The 21,157-nt window shown below is 39.0% G+C and overlaps 1 protein-coding gene across 1 annotated transcript in view; it reads right to left on the bottom strand.

Moving 5' to 3' along the window:
- Window positions 1-20,766, bottom strand: part of lhfpl6 (LHFPL tetraspan subfamily member 6) — a 46,173-nt gene extending 25,407 nt beyond the window's left edge. Inside the window, exons 1-2 of the mRNA XM_052115554.1 lie at window positions 20,547-20,766; window positions 18,895-19,424 (exon numbers count right to left, since the gene is read on the bottom strand). Coding sequence (XP_051971514.1) covers window positions 18,895-19,279 — 385 coding nt within the window. The 5' untranslated portion in view covers window positions 19,280-19,424; window positions 20,547-20,766. The remainder of the gene's footprint in view (window positions 1-18,894; window positions 19,425-20,546) is intronic.
- Window positions 20,767-21,157: the final 391 nt, after the last annotated feature.

The following is a 21,157-nucleotide window of genomic DNA, read 5'->3' as shown; positions in this document are numbered from 1 at the left end:
CGCTGATTCTAAACGCAATTTTCATTGCAACGCAAAGCATAAGTAGGCCTCCATGGGACAGTGTGTGTGTATGCACGCAAAATGTGGGTAAATTGTATGTTAATAAAGTGCCGCAAAACGTAATTTGCTATTGACATATGTCGCGCTAAGACATCTGAGAAGCATGTCAAATCTCAGCACATTGTCTAAACTCAGTTCCTGCATTTGGGGATTCCACCAGCAGACAATATCAAAGGGCTATCTATCACAATAATACTAGTCATTATCTGTGTGTCAGTAGATCAAAATTATTAATAATATTGATAATAATAATAATGTTTATTTTGTATTGTGCCTTTCCTAACTCAAGGACATTGTTCAGAAATTAAACATAAGATATTAAAAAGAGAAACTTATAACAAATATTCATTACAAAACAATGAACAATGGGATAGAAGCAAAGCATAGTTCAGGTAACTGAGATACATGGGCAAGCAGGATGAGAGCCAACAGTCCCCTCAAGAGCAGCACAGAACTCAATATAGTCACAGACCAAATTACACTACCAAATTCTTATAAATGGACTGTCTTCTCTTATACTGACGTTGTTTGACAGGGAATGGACTATATAATAGGATCCAGGCCGTGCAATAACCGGAGAAGAACCACATAATTATATTACACTTGTCCCAGCCTATTAGTATACAATTTTGCCAATGCACTTGCACCTAGACTTAGCACATACTTGCGCAAAATTATAAAATTCACGAGCAAGCCCCCTGACTTTGCGCTATCACACAGCTCTGCACTTAAGGCGAGGCATACACAGTGCGAGGTCTGATACTCCGGAGGTCCTGATAATCATACATATGCAGTGGTACACATGACTTTACGACCTGGCGAATTTCGAAGCAATTACATGAATTCTCACGCTATTTTTCATTATAAGACATAAAGCCAAAGGCGGAGATTGCTTTAAATCCTTGTAGCTTGCGATTTACAAATAAAAATAAGACTGGCATGTCCAGGGGCTACATTAGCTGAAGACTCATCTGCCCATTAAAAAAAAAAAAGAAGATGGATAATTAATACAAATGCTTTCCGACATTTGTCAGATTCAGATTTCGAAGGGAGGCTGTGTGATTTCATGACTGCATACCTCAGTCATAACGTTAGTGTGTTGCTGCCAGTTACTGCATGATAATAAAGTGCACAAAATGTACAAGAATAAAAAGAATGTGCGGACATTTCTTGCATTGCTTCTGCCATTTATACTTGGATTTAATCGAATTGCAAATCTGATGTTTAGTGCAGAATTCTGAGTTATTTCAGTGGAGTAGGTTACCTGTATGTATTATTCAGCTTTAGATGTAGGCTACATCCTTCTCATCTGTATTGCATGTTGATAGCAGACATACTGAAGAAGATCCATGAGGTCTTAGCCATGTGAATGCACTTTAAAGACGTCCCACACGTAGCAAAATTTTAAAATCTTGTTTTAGTGCAGTGCTTGATTGACAGGTATAACTTTCAACCTAGAAGTCCTTGGTTTCATCAGACACTCGCTTGGGGAGTCCACTATCGTGTATATACAATTATAACAGATGATACATACATAACCCCCAAAATGTATGATGTATAAAATAGACCATAACTCTGTCCGTCAGAGTGATGAAGATTGTTTTCTAGCGCAACCTGTATGGAAAATGATTTGTTTGAAGAGCAGAGAACAGAATTACTTTCTGTAGAATCCTTCTCAGTGTTGTGGTTGTGAATAATCCAAATGTGTAAAAGCTTCATGTGAATTGTAACACCTTCTCCAGATTGGTCAACTTCAGATAGATTGCCAAATGTGCTCATTCAACAGCACACACCTCACAAATTCAAGCCGACAGCGGCCAAACATTTTAGACATAAAAAAAATTATCGGGAGTCGTGAGCTGCTCCTAAGCCGCTCGGCTCTGTTCCTAATTCCTCTCCGATTTCCACACCATCTTACCCGACCGGTCGGAAGCTCACACGACAGCCGAAAATGTCTACCGTTTATGCCTGCCCTAAGGCATAGTGCTCTTAAAATATGGCCCCTCTAATTTATAGTCCATTGCTCATGCATTTAGAAATGGTCTGTATTTCGACCTTTCTCACTCCAGAACACACTAAATAAATCAAACAAACAAACATTTTCTTTAATCCATCTGTGGTGGTGGGGGGTGTGGATGAGCGTTATAGTGTGAATGGAGAGATGAGAACGGTAAGGATTGTCACCTTTTTTATAATGAGTCTAACACCTGTTTCTTGTTCTAGTGAGGGTGGGGGAGAGTTTAAAAGGAAGCCAGACACTAGAGAAGACAGAGAGATAGAGAGACTGACACGCCTGTCCTTTGTGCGTGCGTGCATGTATATTGGAGGGCCCAAAGATATGTCGACGATATGTTGACTATTCACCCGGCTCCTGCTTTCTCCTTTTTATGAACTGTTACACCATCTTTATAAATTTTTTATGTGTGCAAAGAAGCATCAGTGCACTCTTACAGGTCACAGTGGCACTGGGGTCAAGAGTGATTATCTTTTCATTGATATTTCTCCTGTCATGATCAATACTGTGTCCTTTCCTTCAGCCATACAAGGTGACCGTGACTCATTCTTTTTGCTTGTGAGCCACGACAAGAGATAAAATCCCGAAACTGAAAAGTTAAACTTGCAGTGAAGTAGCCTCTTGAACAATTGGCACAGACAGACAATTCTAGAATATTCCAGCAATTGAACATGAGAGAGGTTGAGTGTTTGTGTTGCATTGTCTGACTGTGTAGGACTATATAATTGGGTGTTTGTCCCTTCACATCACACTGCTCACTCTTTTATGAGTGAAGGGGGATGGTCACACAGAACACATTCTTACATTTAAATACAGCTAGATGCAGTGCGATGGAAGAGAATGCAGGTGTTTTAACAGTGTCTTAAATACATGGCGCTAACCGCACAAGACACTGAAAAAACAGCAAGATGCAACACATCAATCTAGGGTGTGCTTACATAGAATTACAATTAAAAAGGACAACAGACTGACACAAGAGCACATCCTTAGTGAACGGCCCCTAGCACTGGTGTCTCCCGCCTTATCTCTAAAGAAATGGCAAAAAGTCTTCTCTTCTTTTCATCTTCAGAGCTTTTTGAGGGCAGCTAGCCTGGGCTACATGACAGAGACAAGCAAATACTGCACAGTCAAGCTATTACTTTTGATAAAATAATCATTGTCAGATTTGGAAGATATACAGCCACAAGCTTCAAAATAACAAAGAGCATAAACAAACACTTATAAAGTCATCATCACTGACCAGTTCCTATAAAAGTGTGTCTAAATTTGTTGAGCCAAAGATAAACACAGTTTTAGTGGGTTGAGATAAAAAAAAACAAAGGGCCAGATGCTTGGAATAGACTTAATGAATGATTTCCACTTACACAGTGGGTTTGAGTGTAAACTGACTGGTCCATACATACAGTCAATCATAAACTACAAAAAAAGAAATTCTAAACATGTCACATATTAAACCATTGGCTCGTTTGTTCCATTCTGAAGAACATTGTTTTTCTGATCTGTTCCCTTCATCCCTCTCTCTCCTGTCTGGCTCCCACTTTTCTCCTAAAGAAATCAATGTAAGTATTGCATTACCAATGATGCCTGTCTTATGCAGTGATTTCAAATCCAATATCACTTCCTGGGGTTGAATGAAAATTGAAGTTAGATGTTCTTTGAATGCCATTTTGCTTTTTAACAATATAATTACAGCACACTTGCAAAATGGATAATCAATACTTTTCACATCATGCAGAGGAGGTATATGGAACCTGCTTTAACAGCAAACCTTCAGCAATAAAGCTTGCATGACACAGGGCAACGCAGGTGACTATAAGTATAATCACCTAGCAACCACCTAGAACTCTGTAGCAAACAAAAAGCAATGCGCCAGCAACCACTCTGAAACATCTTAGTAAACGCATTGCAACGCCAAGGCAATGGGCAAGTACTAAAAATGTCCTTTAAAAAGTAAGTTAAGTTAACATCTAGTCTAAAGATTATGCAACACCTATTTAAAACTCAGTGGAAATAAATCTAACCATTTGTCACAAGTAAATAACATACTGTAAGTACTATAGCAGTTTACCATTCAATGTTTTTAAACCACAAGGGAGCAAACACTAGCACATAGAGTAACTTGTCATCTCCTCATCTGACTTTATCCACAACGGGCTTGGAGAATTTTCAATCTATAAATAACTGAGCTAGGCAAATTACATCTCAATTACAAGAGCCTTACTTTGAAGTGGCCTACCAGGGATGAAGGGTTACTGCTGGCAAGCTTGTCATGCCATTGTTGACGTCTGGGTTGCCAAGTGAACTGGTCATTAAAAAATAGACAAGAGTTCCAGAACTCACATACCTACAGTCTGGAACTCTGCTTAGCATTTACTTCCATTTCTTAAAATTGTGCCATCCTGTTGTGTCTATATGTGGGTGGGCAGGTGGATGTTTGTGTACCGCCACATGAAACAGGCCAATCAAGACTCTTTGCCAGGAAGTGTCGTACTGCCTTATCAAAACCTAACACTGTGAAAACACAGAGACAGACCTGCACCGACTCAGACCTGCTGTTGCAGATGGAATTTTCCACGGCTGACTGCTTTTGGCAGCTTTAGTGATGAATTTGCTGCTGTTTGTTAAAGTGTGCCGCATGAGAAGGAACCAGCTAAGTGTGAACACAAAAGAGACCTAGTAAACAACCAGAAACATAAAAAAGAAGGGTAAATTTGAGGAGAAAACAAACAACTTATTAGAGTGATCACAAATTTCATGAAGTGACAGTTAGATGGAAAGTTTTTTAGCAATATTGCCCAGCACTAATCTTACACCACTGTCTAAACAAACCTTATTAGAAAAGATCTGACTAGATTTAATTTAAAGCATTAATTTAGTAAGACTAATTATTCCAAAAATATAGTGTAAAAAAAAAAATTACACAATTAATTATGCCCCTGACCCATATGTAAATTCCATAATAAAAGTATATATTTTTCTACCATTGGAGTGACTGAAGTTTAAAAATGTAATTTCACCCAAAAATTATCTCATCATTTACTCACCCTCATGCCATCCCAGATGTGTGACTTTTTTTTCTTCAGCAGAACACAAACAAAGATTTTTAGAAGAATATCTCAGCTCTGTTGGTCCTCACAATGCAAGTGAATGGTGATCAAACCTTAGTAACTCCAAAAATCACATAAATAAAACAGAAGCAATCCATAAGACTCCAGTGTTTCAATCCATATCTTACATATAATAGGTATAATAGGTTTGGGTGAGAAAACAGATAAAAACTTAAGTCCTTTTTTTAACTCTAAATCTCCACTTTCACTTTTACATCTGAGAGTCACATGTGACTATGAGAAAGTTAAAGTGGAGATTTAGAGTACAAAAGGACTTAAATAATGTTCTCTTTCTCACCCACACCTATTATATCACTTCTAAAGATGTGGATTTAATCACTGGAGTTATATGGATTACTTGTATTTTTCCTTTATATGATTTTTAAAGCTACAAAGGTCTGATCACCATTCACTTGCATTGTGAGGGCCAACAGAGTTGAGATAATTTTCTAAAATCTTTGTTTGTGTTCTGCTGAAAAAATGAAAGTCATAAACATCTGGCATGGCATGAGGGTGAGTAAATGATGAGAGAATTTTCATGTTTGGGTGAACTAGCCCTTTAAAGCACATCTAACTTCATGTTTTTACAAGCCGTGTCAGCAGGTGGCAGTCAGTGCAATTCACAGGCAGTGACAGAATCCAGAAATCAATTTTTTTCCAACTACTACTTGATACAGCAAACAAATAATGCTGCATTTATGACAATGAAAACCAGTGAGACACTCCTAAGCATCCATCTGACACATGTACCTAGACTATCAATTAAAAATAGCACAGACGGACTGCAAGAACAGGACATATTAATGGACTCAATTCAAAATGGATTGCTGTGGACAGTAGTTCAATGTTAAGCTTGTATTCAATAACATGGGAACACTTTGAACAATATAGGCTACTTATTTCTTAAGCCACATTTTGTATTGTCTAATCAATGCCTTACTCATCTGACAGAATATTACATATAGCCTATTTCAATCACATACTGTATATTTAAATCTGAATATCAAAATAATTATATTATGTGTATAATATTTATAATTATTTGAATTATTATGTATTTTTTATATTGGATTCTCTTTATTTGTGGGTCCTTTCTCAGCAAATATTGGTGCAACTAATTCAATGAATTAATTGTAATATAATGTAATTAATTTAATTAAAACTTTTGATTAAAAGACTGACAGTGTGTGTGTCCCACTCAAAAAAAAATCTTCTGACTTTTCTAGAGAATTGCATGACTCTCATCTGAAAACCCTTTTAACAAAGAGCAACATAGCATGACTAAGATTCCATGACGGAAGTCTGCGAAAGGGCAATAAAGGGTCAACAGTCTCCAGACGACCTTCTTACTCCTGCTGACCCCTGACAGGGATCGCCTGTAGGTTTAACCCATGGACTATACCATGAAGGAATACAGCAAGAGCACATACACTGTAAAAAATGTCTGTAATTTTAACAGTAAAATACTGTAAAAATGCTACAGAAATAAAATGGTAATTGATTAATGAATATTAACTGGAAAATATATAGTAACATTTTTTTATATATTTGAAAAGACAATACAGTAGTTTTTACAATAAAATGTTGTAAAAATAAAACATTTGAGATTTTCCTGAAAAATTAATGGTAAAAATTTCCATTATGTTTAACAAGAGAGTACATGTACTTTTTACAGTAAATATTTGTTACAATTACTGTAAAAAAACGTAATCGGCATTCCCAGAATTCCCTGCGTGACCCATCACATTTCATTATATTTTATGGGAAGAATTATGTTTCATCTTATTTTTATTGTAAGTTACTTACACTGGGGTGTTCTGTTTTATATTTGATGTAATTAAGTTAATGTTTACTGCATTATTTAAATCTCACACATGTTACCCTTATGGTGTTTAGTGTTTGTATGAGTGACACTGAGCACTGTCTCTACATGTTTATTGGTCATGTGCCCTTCTGTAGTTACTACAGTGATTAACAAATACCTTATAAAGTAATAAGCAGATTTTTACAGCTAATATCAAGTTTATGAAATTTCTTTACTATATTTTTTACATAATGTTTTTATTTTACAACCAACTTAATCTGTAAAATGTACAGGTTATTCTATAGAGTTGTTTATATTTTTACTGTATTTTTACATAAATATTCTGGCAACCACAGCTGCCAGTTTTTTTGTTTTGTTGTAAAAACAACAGGATTCTTTTTATAGTGTAGACGATGCGGACAAGGCAGTCACGAACACTACAAAATCATTATTTTTTCTACTTGTTTGAGTTGAGTAAATTTATGGTCTTGATCTTGCAAGAGCATATAAATCACACCTAGATAAACCTTACCTGTTGCTACCGGTAAGTGTTTTTATTAGGGGATAAAAATGGGATTGTGTGATTCATTAAGGGATTTTATAACAATTTATTTTATTAGGGTATCTGTGTGCACAATTTAGGTGTGTTTGTGTATGTGAACTCTGTTTGTACATAAGCCAAACTAAAAACTTCTACTCAAGTCTACATAATGGTTCACCAGAAAATCTTTCTGCAAAGAGAGTGCATGGGAACAGAGGCAAAAAAAGCACTATTAAAGTAGTCCGTTTGACTCATGCGCTATATTCCAAGTCTCCTGAGGCCATATGATAGCTTTGTGTGAGGAGTAGACTGAAATTTCAAACTTAACTCACTGATAATCTTCTTCAGACAAAGCTACTGTACGATATCAGAACACTTTGAATATAGTGCAAAAGTTACATGGACAACTTGTCATGTTTGAAGCTCAGCATCCCCCGCCTACATTAACTTTCGTTATATAACAAAAGAGCGCTCTGGACATACTGCAAAATCTTTTTGCAAAGCTCTTTTTGTGTTCAACAGAAGAAAGAAAGTCATAAGTGTTTGGAACAAAATGTGGGTGAGTAACTGATGACAGAATTGTCATTTTTGTGTGAACTATCCCTTTAAAAAAGCAGTAGGGGAGAGCAGCAGTGACTGCGTAGACCCTTAAATGTTCACACTGTGATATGTGAACCATGATAAAACTTGGCATTGCATCCCTAAACATGATTGACAGCACCCGTGTCCAGCTCAAGTTGGCGGCCTGCCATTGATATCAGCCACATGCACATAATGTAGAGCTGTGCTGTCATCACAATCCATTAAAGACCACCACAGTCTGCCACGGACCATAACTCTAATTTCAATCAGCCAGAGAGTGACAGAATGAAATGGTGAGAGAAAAGGGCAGAGAGAAGCAAAAAGGCCACTGGTGCCTCCTAAACCATTATCATGACTTCACTTAATGCCTTCAGCTGGCATTGTTTTCATGAACAAAATACAAGATTATTCCAAAACATTTTCTTGCTTAAATCACACTATTAACAACTGCATGAAATCACTGGGTGGGGCAGGAATGAGGAAATGATCACCGTGTTGGGGTGATGCTGTATAGTTCAGTATGTTGCTAATATTGTGGGAATTTTGGCGCTAATGTCTGATTTGCATAATTCCTTTAGTGAATTATGTGTTAAAACAATGCATTTAGGATAAATTGCATTTAACTCAGTATATTTGCTCTTTAAAATTATATTTGCTCTTTAAAATTATATTAGCCATGTTCCTTCATGAGGAACCATTTGCACTTGCGCCATGGTAGAAAGAGGCATTTATAGGTATAAAAGTGCTTTTGAAAGAACAAACAAATATTCCAATTCAAGAAACCAGTAAAAAAAACCCTCAAGGCTCTAACGGTACAGACTCAGAGAAACCATGTTGAAGTCACAAGAGACTCCAGAGACAAAAGCGCTTCTCTACTGAGCGTTCTTCAAAAATGCATACGCCATCTGTGTGAATCAAACCTCTTCTCTTCTCCTTTATCCCAAAACAATCTCTATGTGCCACACTGTTGAAGTGGTCTCAGAGCTAGGAAAGATAACCATTTACTTCCTCTACTTTAGCTAAAGAATGTCTGTGTCGCCACAGTCGTGGACCTGAGGGGACCATCTGGAAGTCTGATACATTCCAGAATGCAAACCTGAATTCCAATCTGAGGGAGGGAGCCATGCAGCATTGGAAGTGGACTGAGCCAAGTTCGCCATGGAACTTCTAAAAGATTCGGAAAGATTTGCTTATCCATGAAAAGCTGGCTTTGTTCAAGTGAGCGTGTGTCTGCATTCGTGAAAATTAATAACTTCTAGCTCTTGGCACATTGACCCTATTTACTTTCTTAATACAGGTTCCTCATCTTAGTGCGTCTCATCAGTGCACATTGTTCCAAAGATCAAAATGTTTGTCTTCATTATCTTTCATCACAATGTCAAACTTGCTACTCCTTTGAAACTACTTTCCTTTTCAGCTGATGTTACCAAGGCTGCTGAAGTTTCAACAAATGGGTGTAGTGTTCAACACTTGCATTTAGGTCTGGCTCTATTCTGGCACAAAATGCCCACTTTTCAGGCTACTATCAATTTCCATCCTACTTGTTATTGTTGAATATCCAGTGTTATCTTAACCTCCTTGTGGTCGCAATAAGTGATTCTCGCTCAATGGGGCGCATGGTAAGTTGTGCGTGGATCACGGAAAGTAGCTTGAGGCTCCACATGCAGTGAGTCTCCATGGTGTCATGCGCAATGAGCCACGTGATAAGATGCGCGGAAGGAGCGTAGGCAACTAAGACTTGTCCTCTGCCACCCAGATTAAGGTAAGTAACCGCGCCACCATGAGGACCTACTAAGTAGTGGGATTTGGGCATTCCAAATTGGGAGCAAAGGGGATTAAAAAAAATCCTCTCTCATGATTCACTGGCTTTCTCAATAATGTGAGCCGGTTTCAAGATTTATGCCTCAAAGCTAAAATATTAAACTGGATTTGAAGGTTGAATTTAACCCAGTCAAAATGAATGATTCATGAATGAAAGCTCCCCATTCCAGCATGTGCCCGTCCGACTCCAGCTTATCTGGCCACACACCCACACACCCACACTTTCAGTCAAAACAATGGAACACAAACTTCTTTATATTCGACACACCATACCATATTCATTCCATGTCTTTTTATCCCAACCAAACACTCTAGTACATATGCCATGCTATCAGTATTTTATTAAATATTTCATATCATGCATACTTCACAAGTCCTGTTTTACTAACTGTGCAGGCCTGAAAACTGTCACCCTAAAATCCTTCTTTGCATTTTTTATCCATCTAAAAATCGTTCCCGCCTACTGCAAAGCAAAGGCAAAGATACTGCCAAGCTTAAAAAGAAGTCAAGCAGTACAGCGCTTTTCTTTCAAGAATGTAAACACATACGAACACCAGTGGAGGCCGTGACCTATATATCTTTACAGCTGTGTTGTGTAAATTCTCGTCAAAGGAGCCAAAGTTGAAGCAAGCTGGAACTTCGGTTTCTGAGTCATTTTTTAAGAAGCCGCGGTGGAATAATTTCTTGTAAACCACGAGGTTTCTTTTTTAAACATTAGATTAGCTAACTGATGGTGCCCAGCTGCTTGCACATTGTTTTCGGAGGAAAATGAAATCCCTGGATCTTTGCAAACAGTTTGCCGCAATGATTCTTTCGGCCCCAAATATGCCCTAAATCATGTGTGTTTGCAAACAGGATAGAACAGAGAAAGGCAAGTCTCAACCATGGCTAATTGCTCATAAACAGAGAATCGTTAGTGATCAGCTCTAATACTGCCTCTTTTCGTAAGCATAATATATCATTCTCTGGCTGCATCTGAATTTGCATACTTCCACTAGACACTAAAAATAGGGGTGAGCGATATTAAAAAATACTTATATTGCGATAATCTTCATATCACAATATTGTATATCACAGTATACATATTTTTATGGGAAGTGATTAAAAAAACTGATAAAATAATGAAAGTTCCTTTTTGACTTCAAACTACGTCCAAAGTAATGTTGGACCTGTCATGTCCATTGCAATAAAAACAACTTTATCAATAAATACAATTTTATCTACTCAAAATCGTTTTTAAATCCAAGCAAAAATTTGCCTTCTCACTTTGTGGTTGAGCATTTACTTTGATTCTTCTCCATCACTTATTTTTTTTAGAATTTAGCCTTCCATTGGATTCTGGAATCCTTTTTGGTGACTATATACTAGATAAAAATGCACAGTTGATAAATATGTTATTTAATAATAATCCCTGATGTAATTTATTAAATGCACTCTGCATTTCCTTCAGCTACAAATTTGAAATAATTATTTTTCACATAAAAAATATTGTCCAACACTATTTGGAGAATCACCATTAAAAGAAAAATGGAATCGTAAAAGAGACATGATCACCAAACAAATTACAGTAGTGAGAATTGCCACAGAAATGAGCTTATCAGTTCTGAAAATAATGTCACATGCAAAAATATGTAAATGACTTTTTCTCATCACTTCTGGAGCTTACTATTTCTGCAAACATATAAAAAAAAAGATTAGTAAGCAAACTGGAATGTATGAAATCTATATCTGTTGTCCTAATGTTCAAAACCAATTGGTGTTGAACCCATCAGTGAGTGTGTTGACATGCACATTCTTACACTGATTATGCGTAATTATGTGTGGTCATCTAAATGCATTAAACAGGGTTCTTTTTTTTTATCGGGGAGTACAAAGAAACTGATCGACAAGGGTTGATTTTTGCTCATGTAAACACCTTAACCGGCATTTTTACTGGCTTATCCAATGTACGCAAGTGTTTTGCGCATGCCTCTTCACGGTTAGACGATTGACGATTATTGGGATAATTTCAAATATCATGAAAATCATGGATTTCTCGCTTTGTCTAAATTTGAATTAAACTGGTTTTTGGGAGTAATCAGCATTTTGGTATGTAAATGGGCACAGGGTGAGTTTACAAGATACCATCTGATTCCACTTCCAAAGACATTCTCATTGATTTTTGTGAGGGACTGGAAAAGGTTTTCCTCACCTTCTGTTCACTATCTGTCACTCTCTCTGTCTCTTTTTCTCCTATTTTCTGGCAGCATTCCAATACATTCCAAACATTCCAAAGAGACAACGGAGACTTCTGACAGATAGACAGACCCACAGAATGCTGTATACAGAAAAGAAACTGACAGTGTGAAATAGTGAGAGATGCTTAGCAGTCTTCTCCTCATATTGGAGTCAGTAAGTCTCTGCCTGCTGCTGCAGCTGTCTTTCTTATTCACAGCACTCTACCTCCTCTCCATCTCTCTAGCCATCTCTTTCCAAGCACCCAGGGGTCGGAATGGGTCAACTAAAACCAGCGCAAACCCTCAGCCAGGGCTTTTCCCACACAACCATAAATACACATGGCATGTTGCTCAAACACACACACACTTCCATCCACCCACACAAATGTACACAACAACACATGCACACACACATGACATCATTAACATCTGAGCTAAAAGAGGGGAAGCAAACCTTATTTTGTATACCTTCATATAAGTTCATTGTGACCAGACTCAAAGTCAAGGACATCTTTAGAAAAGAGTTCAGGATTATTGGCATTCTTTGACTGCCTAATGACTCAAAAGATAAGAGGAAAAAAAGGTGTATTGCTACACATGGTCCTTAACTCGAACATAGACAGGCAAAGTTCATAATTTTTACAAGCCATTTAGGCTCACTGACCCTACTTCTTTGGCATTTGTTTGTGGTTTAGAGTTTGAGAAGTGAAAGCTTGCAGTGAGACAACTGCCACAGGGTAGATCACTGAATCGTCACGTTCCAAAGCTCACTCATTCTTACACAGTTGTTGTCACCTGGCTTAGTTCGTGCTTTCTTCAGGGTAAGGTTGTATTTTGTTTTAACACATTTGACAATTTTTCAGATTTCCCACACCATATGACCAATGAATTTCCATTACTTTTTCAGTCATTTGTGATTAAAAATTTTGACTTGTGAAGTATGCATGGGCATGATCTGAAATATTTAATAAAATACTGATAGCATGGCATATGTACTGGAGTGTTTGGTTGGGATAAAAAGACATGGAATGAATATGGTATGGTGTCGAATATAAAGAAGTTTGTGTTCCATTGTTTTGACTGAAAGTGTGGGTGTGTGGGTGTGTGGCCAGATAAGCTGGAGTCGGACGGGCACATGCTGGAATGGGGAGCTTTCATTCATGAATCATTCATTTTGACTGGGTTAAATTATAAAAAATTATAATTTTTTTAATAATTTTACAGAGATTGTACTCACAAGCAGAACTTTCTAGCAATTAATTATTGTAGAGCTGAGCATAACTACAAAATACATCTATTTTTTAATAAGTTATTTATTTTCATTAAAACATAAAGTATGACTTTTCCAGGCAGGAAAATCACAAAGGTAAAATTCCCCAATATTTCCAGGTTTTCAATGTACGGAGCCCTTTAGAGTACAGGGAGGGAATTTATTTTCTTAAATAGCTTTTTCCCCCCTCACAACAGTTTTGCATCCCCTCAAAATAGGTTTTACATTCCCTTGCAATAAGTTGTTCATTCCTCCGCAATTGTTCTGCATACTCTTGCAAAACGTTAATTCATCCCTTACAAAATGTAATCATGATTTTACTAAAATAACCATCTTATTATCCATGATATTTATTTTGCCTACAGAAAAACCATAGTAATGATACTGGAAAACCAATACTATTCAAATAAAATCTAAATCATTCAGTTTACTACATGTTTACTACAGTAACACCCAGGTTAATTTGTGGTACAATATGGTTTTTAAAACCATGGTTTTAACACACATCCTTACTAAAATTAATCATGGTTTTAAAAACCATGGTACATGTACCACAAATTAACCATGTTGTTACTATATAAACAAATCATGCTAATGTGAAACTTTAGGGTCAATATGACTTAATGAATGCATTCTTTTTCATCTCCACTTACTGCACAGGGACTGAAAGAAAGAGCTGATGCAACAGTATAAAGTAAAGGAAATAGAGAGATAAGGAAAGAGTATCAGAGAACAGGTTAAGAACAGGTTCATTTTGAAAGTAAAATAAAAGGCCGTGAGAGGGAGAAAAAAGCATGTGAGAATTCTGAACAGTTACATTTTGCATTCCGAAAATGTAACAAACTCATCAGGCAATGTCATTATAACAAAGTGAGAAGCGTCTCCCAGGAGCTGAGGTTGTTCTGAAAGGATATGTCCTCAGTATTGTAATAATGTGATAAGAAGACATTAAAGAGTAATTGAGAAAATACACTTCACACCCAATTCCACCAAGTCATATCGGCAGGCCTTTTCAAGCGAACAAGACTAATTTCAAGGTCTTGCATTCGCATTGGCTGAGATCCTGACAGTGGCGAGACAAACCTAATAAATCCCACTGTATATTCAAGCGTGCATGAGGTCCGCAAACATGCTTTGAAGGAAAATGCTGGGTGTGAGAGTTAAATCTAATCAAGCCAAAGAAGGATGCAGTATCCATAGCATTCATTCATCCAAGATTAGAATAAAAACTGATATGGAAACCTGAATGAAGTACAATAGAGTGCTTTACTTCACATGCCTTACCCTGACCTATCAAAAAGCAATGTTTCCACTCAAAAAGGGCAACTTGAACACATGATATACCAATATGGCATCTGGCACTTGCCCCAGAATTTAGTCAGTGCATAAGAGAGAGAGTCTCTGTTACTTTACTGTATTAAGTGATAAAAGCAAAGAGGCTGCTTTCCAGGACAAGGAAAAAGTGCATGCAGGAAATATTTTTTTGCCCTTGAATAATACATCACAAAACGCAAAGCAAAGCAGGTGTATCAATCCGTGTATGTGAGATAAAAATAAAGGTAAAGCAAAAAGAGAAGGGTGAAGGGACATGAAAGAGAGGAGCCTAGGGTCCTTCACAGGGAGGTCACATATAATCAACCCTTGTTATAGCTTTTCTCACTGGGATGGAGCAAAGTCATTGCACAGAGGCAGGACAGAGAGAGAGACGATGATGTAAGTCATTAGGGCTTGTAAGAGGCCCTCCCTTTACACACAGCTCATTAGAAAGGGCCGATAGCTTCATAAGCAGCTATGATACTGCCTCGCAAACATAAAGACAACATGAAATCACTTGACAAGATGCAGCTTTCTGTCCTGTGTTGACATATTTATTTACACGTGGCAAGGTAGATTTTGTAAGCCTAAATCTGAAAATATCTTGAGCATGTGTTGGTGCTGGTGGTGGTGTTACGGACGTGTCCGCGTGGTGCTTGGCCAAGTGACACGGACTGAACATGAACTTTCAACTCAAGTGAAAACTGGGGCTACTACACACAAACTCCTACATAAAACCAGACTCATATAAACCAATAAATATGGCTGTTTGGGAGCATTTAAATGACTGACTGAAGACGACGGACGTAAAACATGCAGTCATAGAAAGATGCACATCCCAAATATGGGACAGGATGTTCCACTAGTCGTCCAACAACAAACAAGTAAGTTTAATGGTGATTTAAAGAGCTTATAGACATGGAGTGCAAGGCACAAAACTTACATTTTGCTTTCATGAGGTCTTTTAAGGTCTTAAAAAAGCACAGTAATAGGGGGCAATTTGTCATGCAATTTATTCTGTATCTCCTACTCTGTTTTTCTGTGTGTGTGTGTGTGTGTGTGTGTGTGTGTGTGTGTTGTGCATGTATGTGTGTATGTGTGTGTGCATGTGCTATGCACATGTCTTCTCTCTTGGCATTTAAAGACATGAAAGGAAATGCTTGTTTTCCTTTCACTGTTGTTCTGGTTCCAAACAAACTCAAGCTGATTTTCACCAGGATGTCAGTTTCATGTCTTGGCCCAAATCAACAAGAGGTCAGAGTTTCTGCTCCTCACAGAATGAGTCGTAGCAACAGAATGCCAAAACAAGGTCATCATTATTCGTTCCCACTCTGAAGATGGATGGTACTTACATCAAGGGAAGATGACAACCAGAAGTGTGTGTTTGTGAAGTTCACTGCAGTGTTTCACCTGGCTATCCATTTTCAGGTACCCATCTACATATCCAAAAGCCTCAATAGATACACTTACACTAGTAGTCAACCAATATGGAATTTTCAATGGCCAATGCCAATAACGATATCTAGAGAGTGGACAGGACAATGCTCAAAACATAGCTGATAAAGGCTCAAATAATATAGGCTAAGGACTGCCAGGGGAAAGTATGCATGTACACTACAATGTAAAACATTTAGCCTGTACAGCTAAAAAAAACTTGCACCACAACTTGCCTTGTTGGCACCACTCAGTGGATTTTCCATCTGGAAAATGGAGCTCACAAATGTCCATACACCCAGCAACACTTACCGCTTTGGCCACTGGGGGCAGTGTTTAGTATTTCGGAAAGCACAGACCAATTTTAGTTAAATAATTATAACCAACAAGGACAATTGCATCTATGTGAACTTCTGCATTAATTCTAGGATGGACTTCAATAACATTAATAAAATCTTTAGTTTAAACACTGACCTTTAACACTTACTAAGTTTAATCATTTTAAACCATGACTTGCACTATACATAAGTAATATTGGCATTATATTCATGATGTTAGTCAGAGGGGAACTGGCCCCCACAGTGAGTCTGGTTTCTCCCAAGGTTATTTTTCTCCATTAATCAACATCTTATGGAGTTTTGTGTTCCTTACCACAGTCGCATTTGGCTTGCTCATTGGGGTTATAAATACAATTATTAATTAATGACTTATTTTTAAACACAATTCGCAATCGTATTTTATCAAACCACCCAATGATGACTGTGGAGCGGAGGGGGGCAGGGCCGGGGCGGAATATCGCGCGCCCGGTCCCCAATCGGCCTGATGAGGTGTGCGAGGGATAAAGGCGGCCGGTGACGATGGTTCGAGAGAGAGAGAGAGAGAATTACGGGCATGTCCGTCATGTGTGTCGACAAGCCGGTTCTCGCCTCCTCCTTGCCCATCCTTTAACTGTTTTACATTGGTGCTGAAACCCGGGAAGGAGGAGGGATGCCCGTCGCACAGTGCTCGACACGCCGTCCACCCAGGGGAACGCCGCTGCCATCTGCCGGAGTAGCCCGACCGCCCGGATGCGGGGTACGGCCGTTGTCCGCGGGGCAAGTGGGGACTGGATACCCCGACCGCCTGGAGCGAAGGAGCCACTGCCGTCCCCAGAGACGCGGAGGGGTCGAGGGAAGACCGCCGTCCACGAGGGGAGGAGGGAAGAAACTCTCCGACCGCCCGGAGCGGTAGAGCCGCTGCCAGGGGCGGAGGAGTGTCCCCATTTGCCGCCAGAAAAGTGGAGGCGCATTCTGCCCACTGGGGGTCGACGGTTTCACTCCGGTTCGCCCGGGGTTGGAGCGGCTGTTGTCCGCCTGAGTGTGGAGGAGTGTTCGAGGACCACGCAACGGTACATCAGAGAACCGGTGAGTGAGCTTTTTCTCTCTCTCCTCTCTCTCTCTCCCTTTCGCACCGTGTTGGCCTTTTCCCTCGCCTATTTTGTTGGTTTTTTCCCCTCCTGTCTCCTCCCAGGGCAAGGAAGGCGGGGATGACCACGTGGGACGCAAGATACACCCCGCCCCAGGGATAGGGGGGGTGTACGTCATGCCGGTGGCACCCTGGCCTGAGATAACGCCGGGAGGAGTGTGGAGCGGAGGGGGGCGGGGCCGGGTCGGAATATCGCGTGCCCGGTCCCCAATCGGCCTGATGAGGCGCGCGAGGGATAAAGGCGGCCGGTGACGATGGTTCGAGAGAGAGAGAATTACGGGCATGTCCGTCATGTGTGTTTATGTTTGTGCTTTTGGTTTAAGTTTACATTAAAATATTATTTATGTCGACAAGCCGGTTCTCGCCTCCTCTTTGCCCATCCTTTAACTGTTTTACAGTGACTTTATATGATGACATCATAGATATAAAATTTGTATCTTCTGTTAATGCCTGATCTTTTGTAAAGCTGCTTTGAAACAATGTGTGTTGTGAAAGGCGCTATACAAATAAAAATTACTTGACTTGACTTGAAATACAATACAATTCTCAATACAAGTTCAGCTCAATCGACTTTATTTGTGGCATAATGTTTCAAAACCCTTGTTTTGAAAAAAAAAAGCAACATAAAAGCAATATAAAAGCGCTTACATTAATTAAAACTTGTAGATTTTACAGGGTCTACGGTGTTATGTTATCAGAGCAACAAAGTTGTACAATTTTAGATAACTTTACACAGAAAAGGTTCATAAACATTTTATCACTAAAATCATGTTAACGTGCATATTGTTTACGACTTGAGCTAAACTTTTGAAACAGTGAGTATTTTCACGTTAACGGATTGGACCCATTAGCTTCCATTGTAAGTGCCTACTGTAACCTCCATTTTTTTACGAAAAGAAGTAAAAATTAATTTTTTGTGGTAATGGACATTATGCCATAAAAGCTGTCGACAGACCTTAACTTGTTATTAAAATTAGAATACTCCTTTAACGCTTCTGTTACCTGGCCAAGTGGGCACGTTTCAAAATATTTCAAAGTAGACAAAAATCCTCTGAGTTATCGGTCTGAGCAATATATCAGACTATCACTACTTAAAACTGTGACAGTTGCCCATTCAATCATTCATTTATCAACACTAGGTGTCCATCAATCTACTCATCCCTCAAACATCTATAAATCTACCTGTTCACTCATTCATCCATCCAACCAACCATTTGTGCATCCTTCCATTCCATACAATCTCTCCAAATCTCCAAATTGGACTTACCTCCCACAAACTGTATTCCTCCAGCCACCCGTCCAATGGTCCGAGAGATGAGATCTGTAACACAGCAGCCCATCAGTGCTGTGAGAGCCACCAGGAGCAGCAGCCCGCAGCCTGTCCCTGTCGCCACCGTGCAGATCCTCCACTCCAGACTCGGGATGCCCTGGAAGGAGGCATAACGTCCACATTGCTCTAACATCACCGTCCCACCACGCACTTCATCCCTTACTGGGTATGAACAGCGCCGGAATGTTCCAAACGACACTGGCTTTCCCATCTGTGATCCAAGCAGCCAGTATGGCATGAAGAAGCCGACGCAGGACGTGGCCGCACAAAGGAAGGACAACAGTGCCCACACCACACCAGGAAAGGTAAGACTGGATGCCATGTTAGAGCTGCCGAGTTGCACAACAGCTCAAGTTTGTTTATAGATGCAACAGACACTGATTTCAGGTTAATTGCTCTGCATTGCCATAAAAAATTCCTAAGCCCACCAACCAAGATCCTCTCAGTGTCTTCCTGACAGGTTACACCTGAGGAAATAGTAAAAAGTGTGGGAACGTCAGTAAAACGTTGGGACATCTGTCTCCAGCCATAAATCTGAGGTGACAAGCTCCTCTGGTTGCTTTTATATAATTTACAGCTGAAATAAATATTAGAGTTCTCTTACTCATGTAAGGAAGACCATGGTTGACAAATTTCATTCTTTGTTGAATATCTCTAGTGGAACAAACCTGAAGAAAATCCAACAAGGTGCAAATGAAAGCTTGGGGATAATTCACCCAAAAATGAAACTCTCCCTCATGTTGTTGCAAACCAGAATTACTTTCTTTCATGGAACACAAAAGGAGACGTTAGGCAGAATGTTAGCGTCAGTCACCATTCACTTTCATTGTATGCTAATAAAGATGCAATGGTGACTGACGCTAACATCTGCTTTTGTGTTCTACAGCATATGCATAATCAAACGGAGATAATCCAGCCCACAACTAAAGCCTTTGGTTGAGTAACATTGTTGGGGTGGATCTAAGCGGGTCTCTCAAAACAAACAAATTTCAAAGTGCCACAGAAACACAGTGCTTACAGTTTCAGAGAAAATTAATCTATGAATGGCTTACTTATAATTGTCTGCCTAATAAGATGGGATAGAAAAAAGTATTTAAACACAGAAAAAGTTACATTCTTTGGCTTTAAATATTGATCTGTTTCTCATCCACACCTATCATATCACTTCTGAAGACATGGATTTAACCAGTGTAGTCATATTCATTTTATGCTGCCTTTATGTGCTTTTCTGAGCTTCAAAGTTTTGGACCCTGTTGAATTACATCTGCAGATGAAAGAAAGTCGTACTTAAATCTGTGATGGCATGGGAGTGAGTAAATTATGAGAGAGTATCATTTTGGGTGAACTATTCCTTTAAGTTTCTCTTGTAAGTTTCAAACATTCACAGCGGTTGTCACCTGTGTGTCACTTGGCTTGAGTATATTTTTGGGATAAAGTTAAGAGTTTGTGTTGGCATTTAAACGCCATAAACGTGCATATTTAAATACATATGGTATATAAACATAAAGGAAAACAGACTGTCATGTAAAAAACCAGAGTCAAAAGTTAGATAGAAAACTGTCACGTAAAGCTCGCGAGAGATATCTTACATGTCTGTCGCTCACGGTCTCCAATTCCACTTGATTTCGGTTAAAGAGTAAATACAATAAAAATAAGAAAACGTAGCGTATAATATCCGGATTTTTCTGTCCGTTCATGTGTCGAGCTTCTCTGAAGTAACTCTGTGCGCTCGTTCCCTTATGCGCTACGTCTAAAGTCCACCTTACTCAGCGAACACCTCCGTTACTCCCTCTCTCTGTCCGAGACCATCCCGAGTGTGTGTGAAGAAGTGAGAGAGCGCAACTAGAGTCATCAATCTTGGGATTCTCCGCCCAGGGGTTGGTCTGGTTTGCTTGCAAGTCTTTGCGTTTCCCAAGACTGCGCAGCACTCAAGACGAGGACGTTTAAAGGGATAGTTCACCCAAATATGAAAATTCTTTCATCATTTACTCACCCTCATGCCATCTCAGATGTGTGACTTTCTTTCTACCCAAGAACACAAACAAAGATTTTTCGAAGAATATACCAGCTCTGTAGGTCTGTAGAATGCAAGCAGATGGTGGACAGAACTTTGAAGCTCCATGAAACACATAAAGGCAGCATAAAAGTAATCCATAAAACACTAGTGGTTAAATCCATGTCTTCTGAAGCTATATATGAT

This window comes from Xyrauchen texanus, chromosome 43, assembly GCF_025860055.1.
Source record: "Xyrauchen texanus isolate HMW12.3.18 chromosome 43, RBS_HiC_50CHRs, whole genome shotgun sequence".
NCBI classification, from domain to species: domain Eukaryota; kingdom Metazoa; phylum Chordata; class Actinopteri; order Cypriniformes; family Catostomidae; genus Xyrauchen; species Xyrauchen texanus.
Note: the sequence above shows the minus strand (reverse complement) of the source record. Positions and strands in the feature narration are given on the sequence as shown.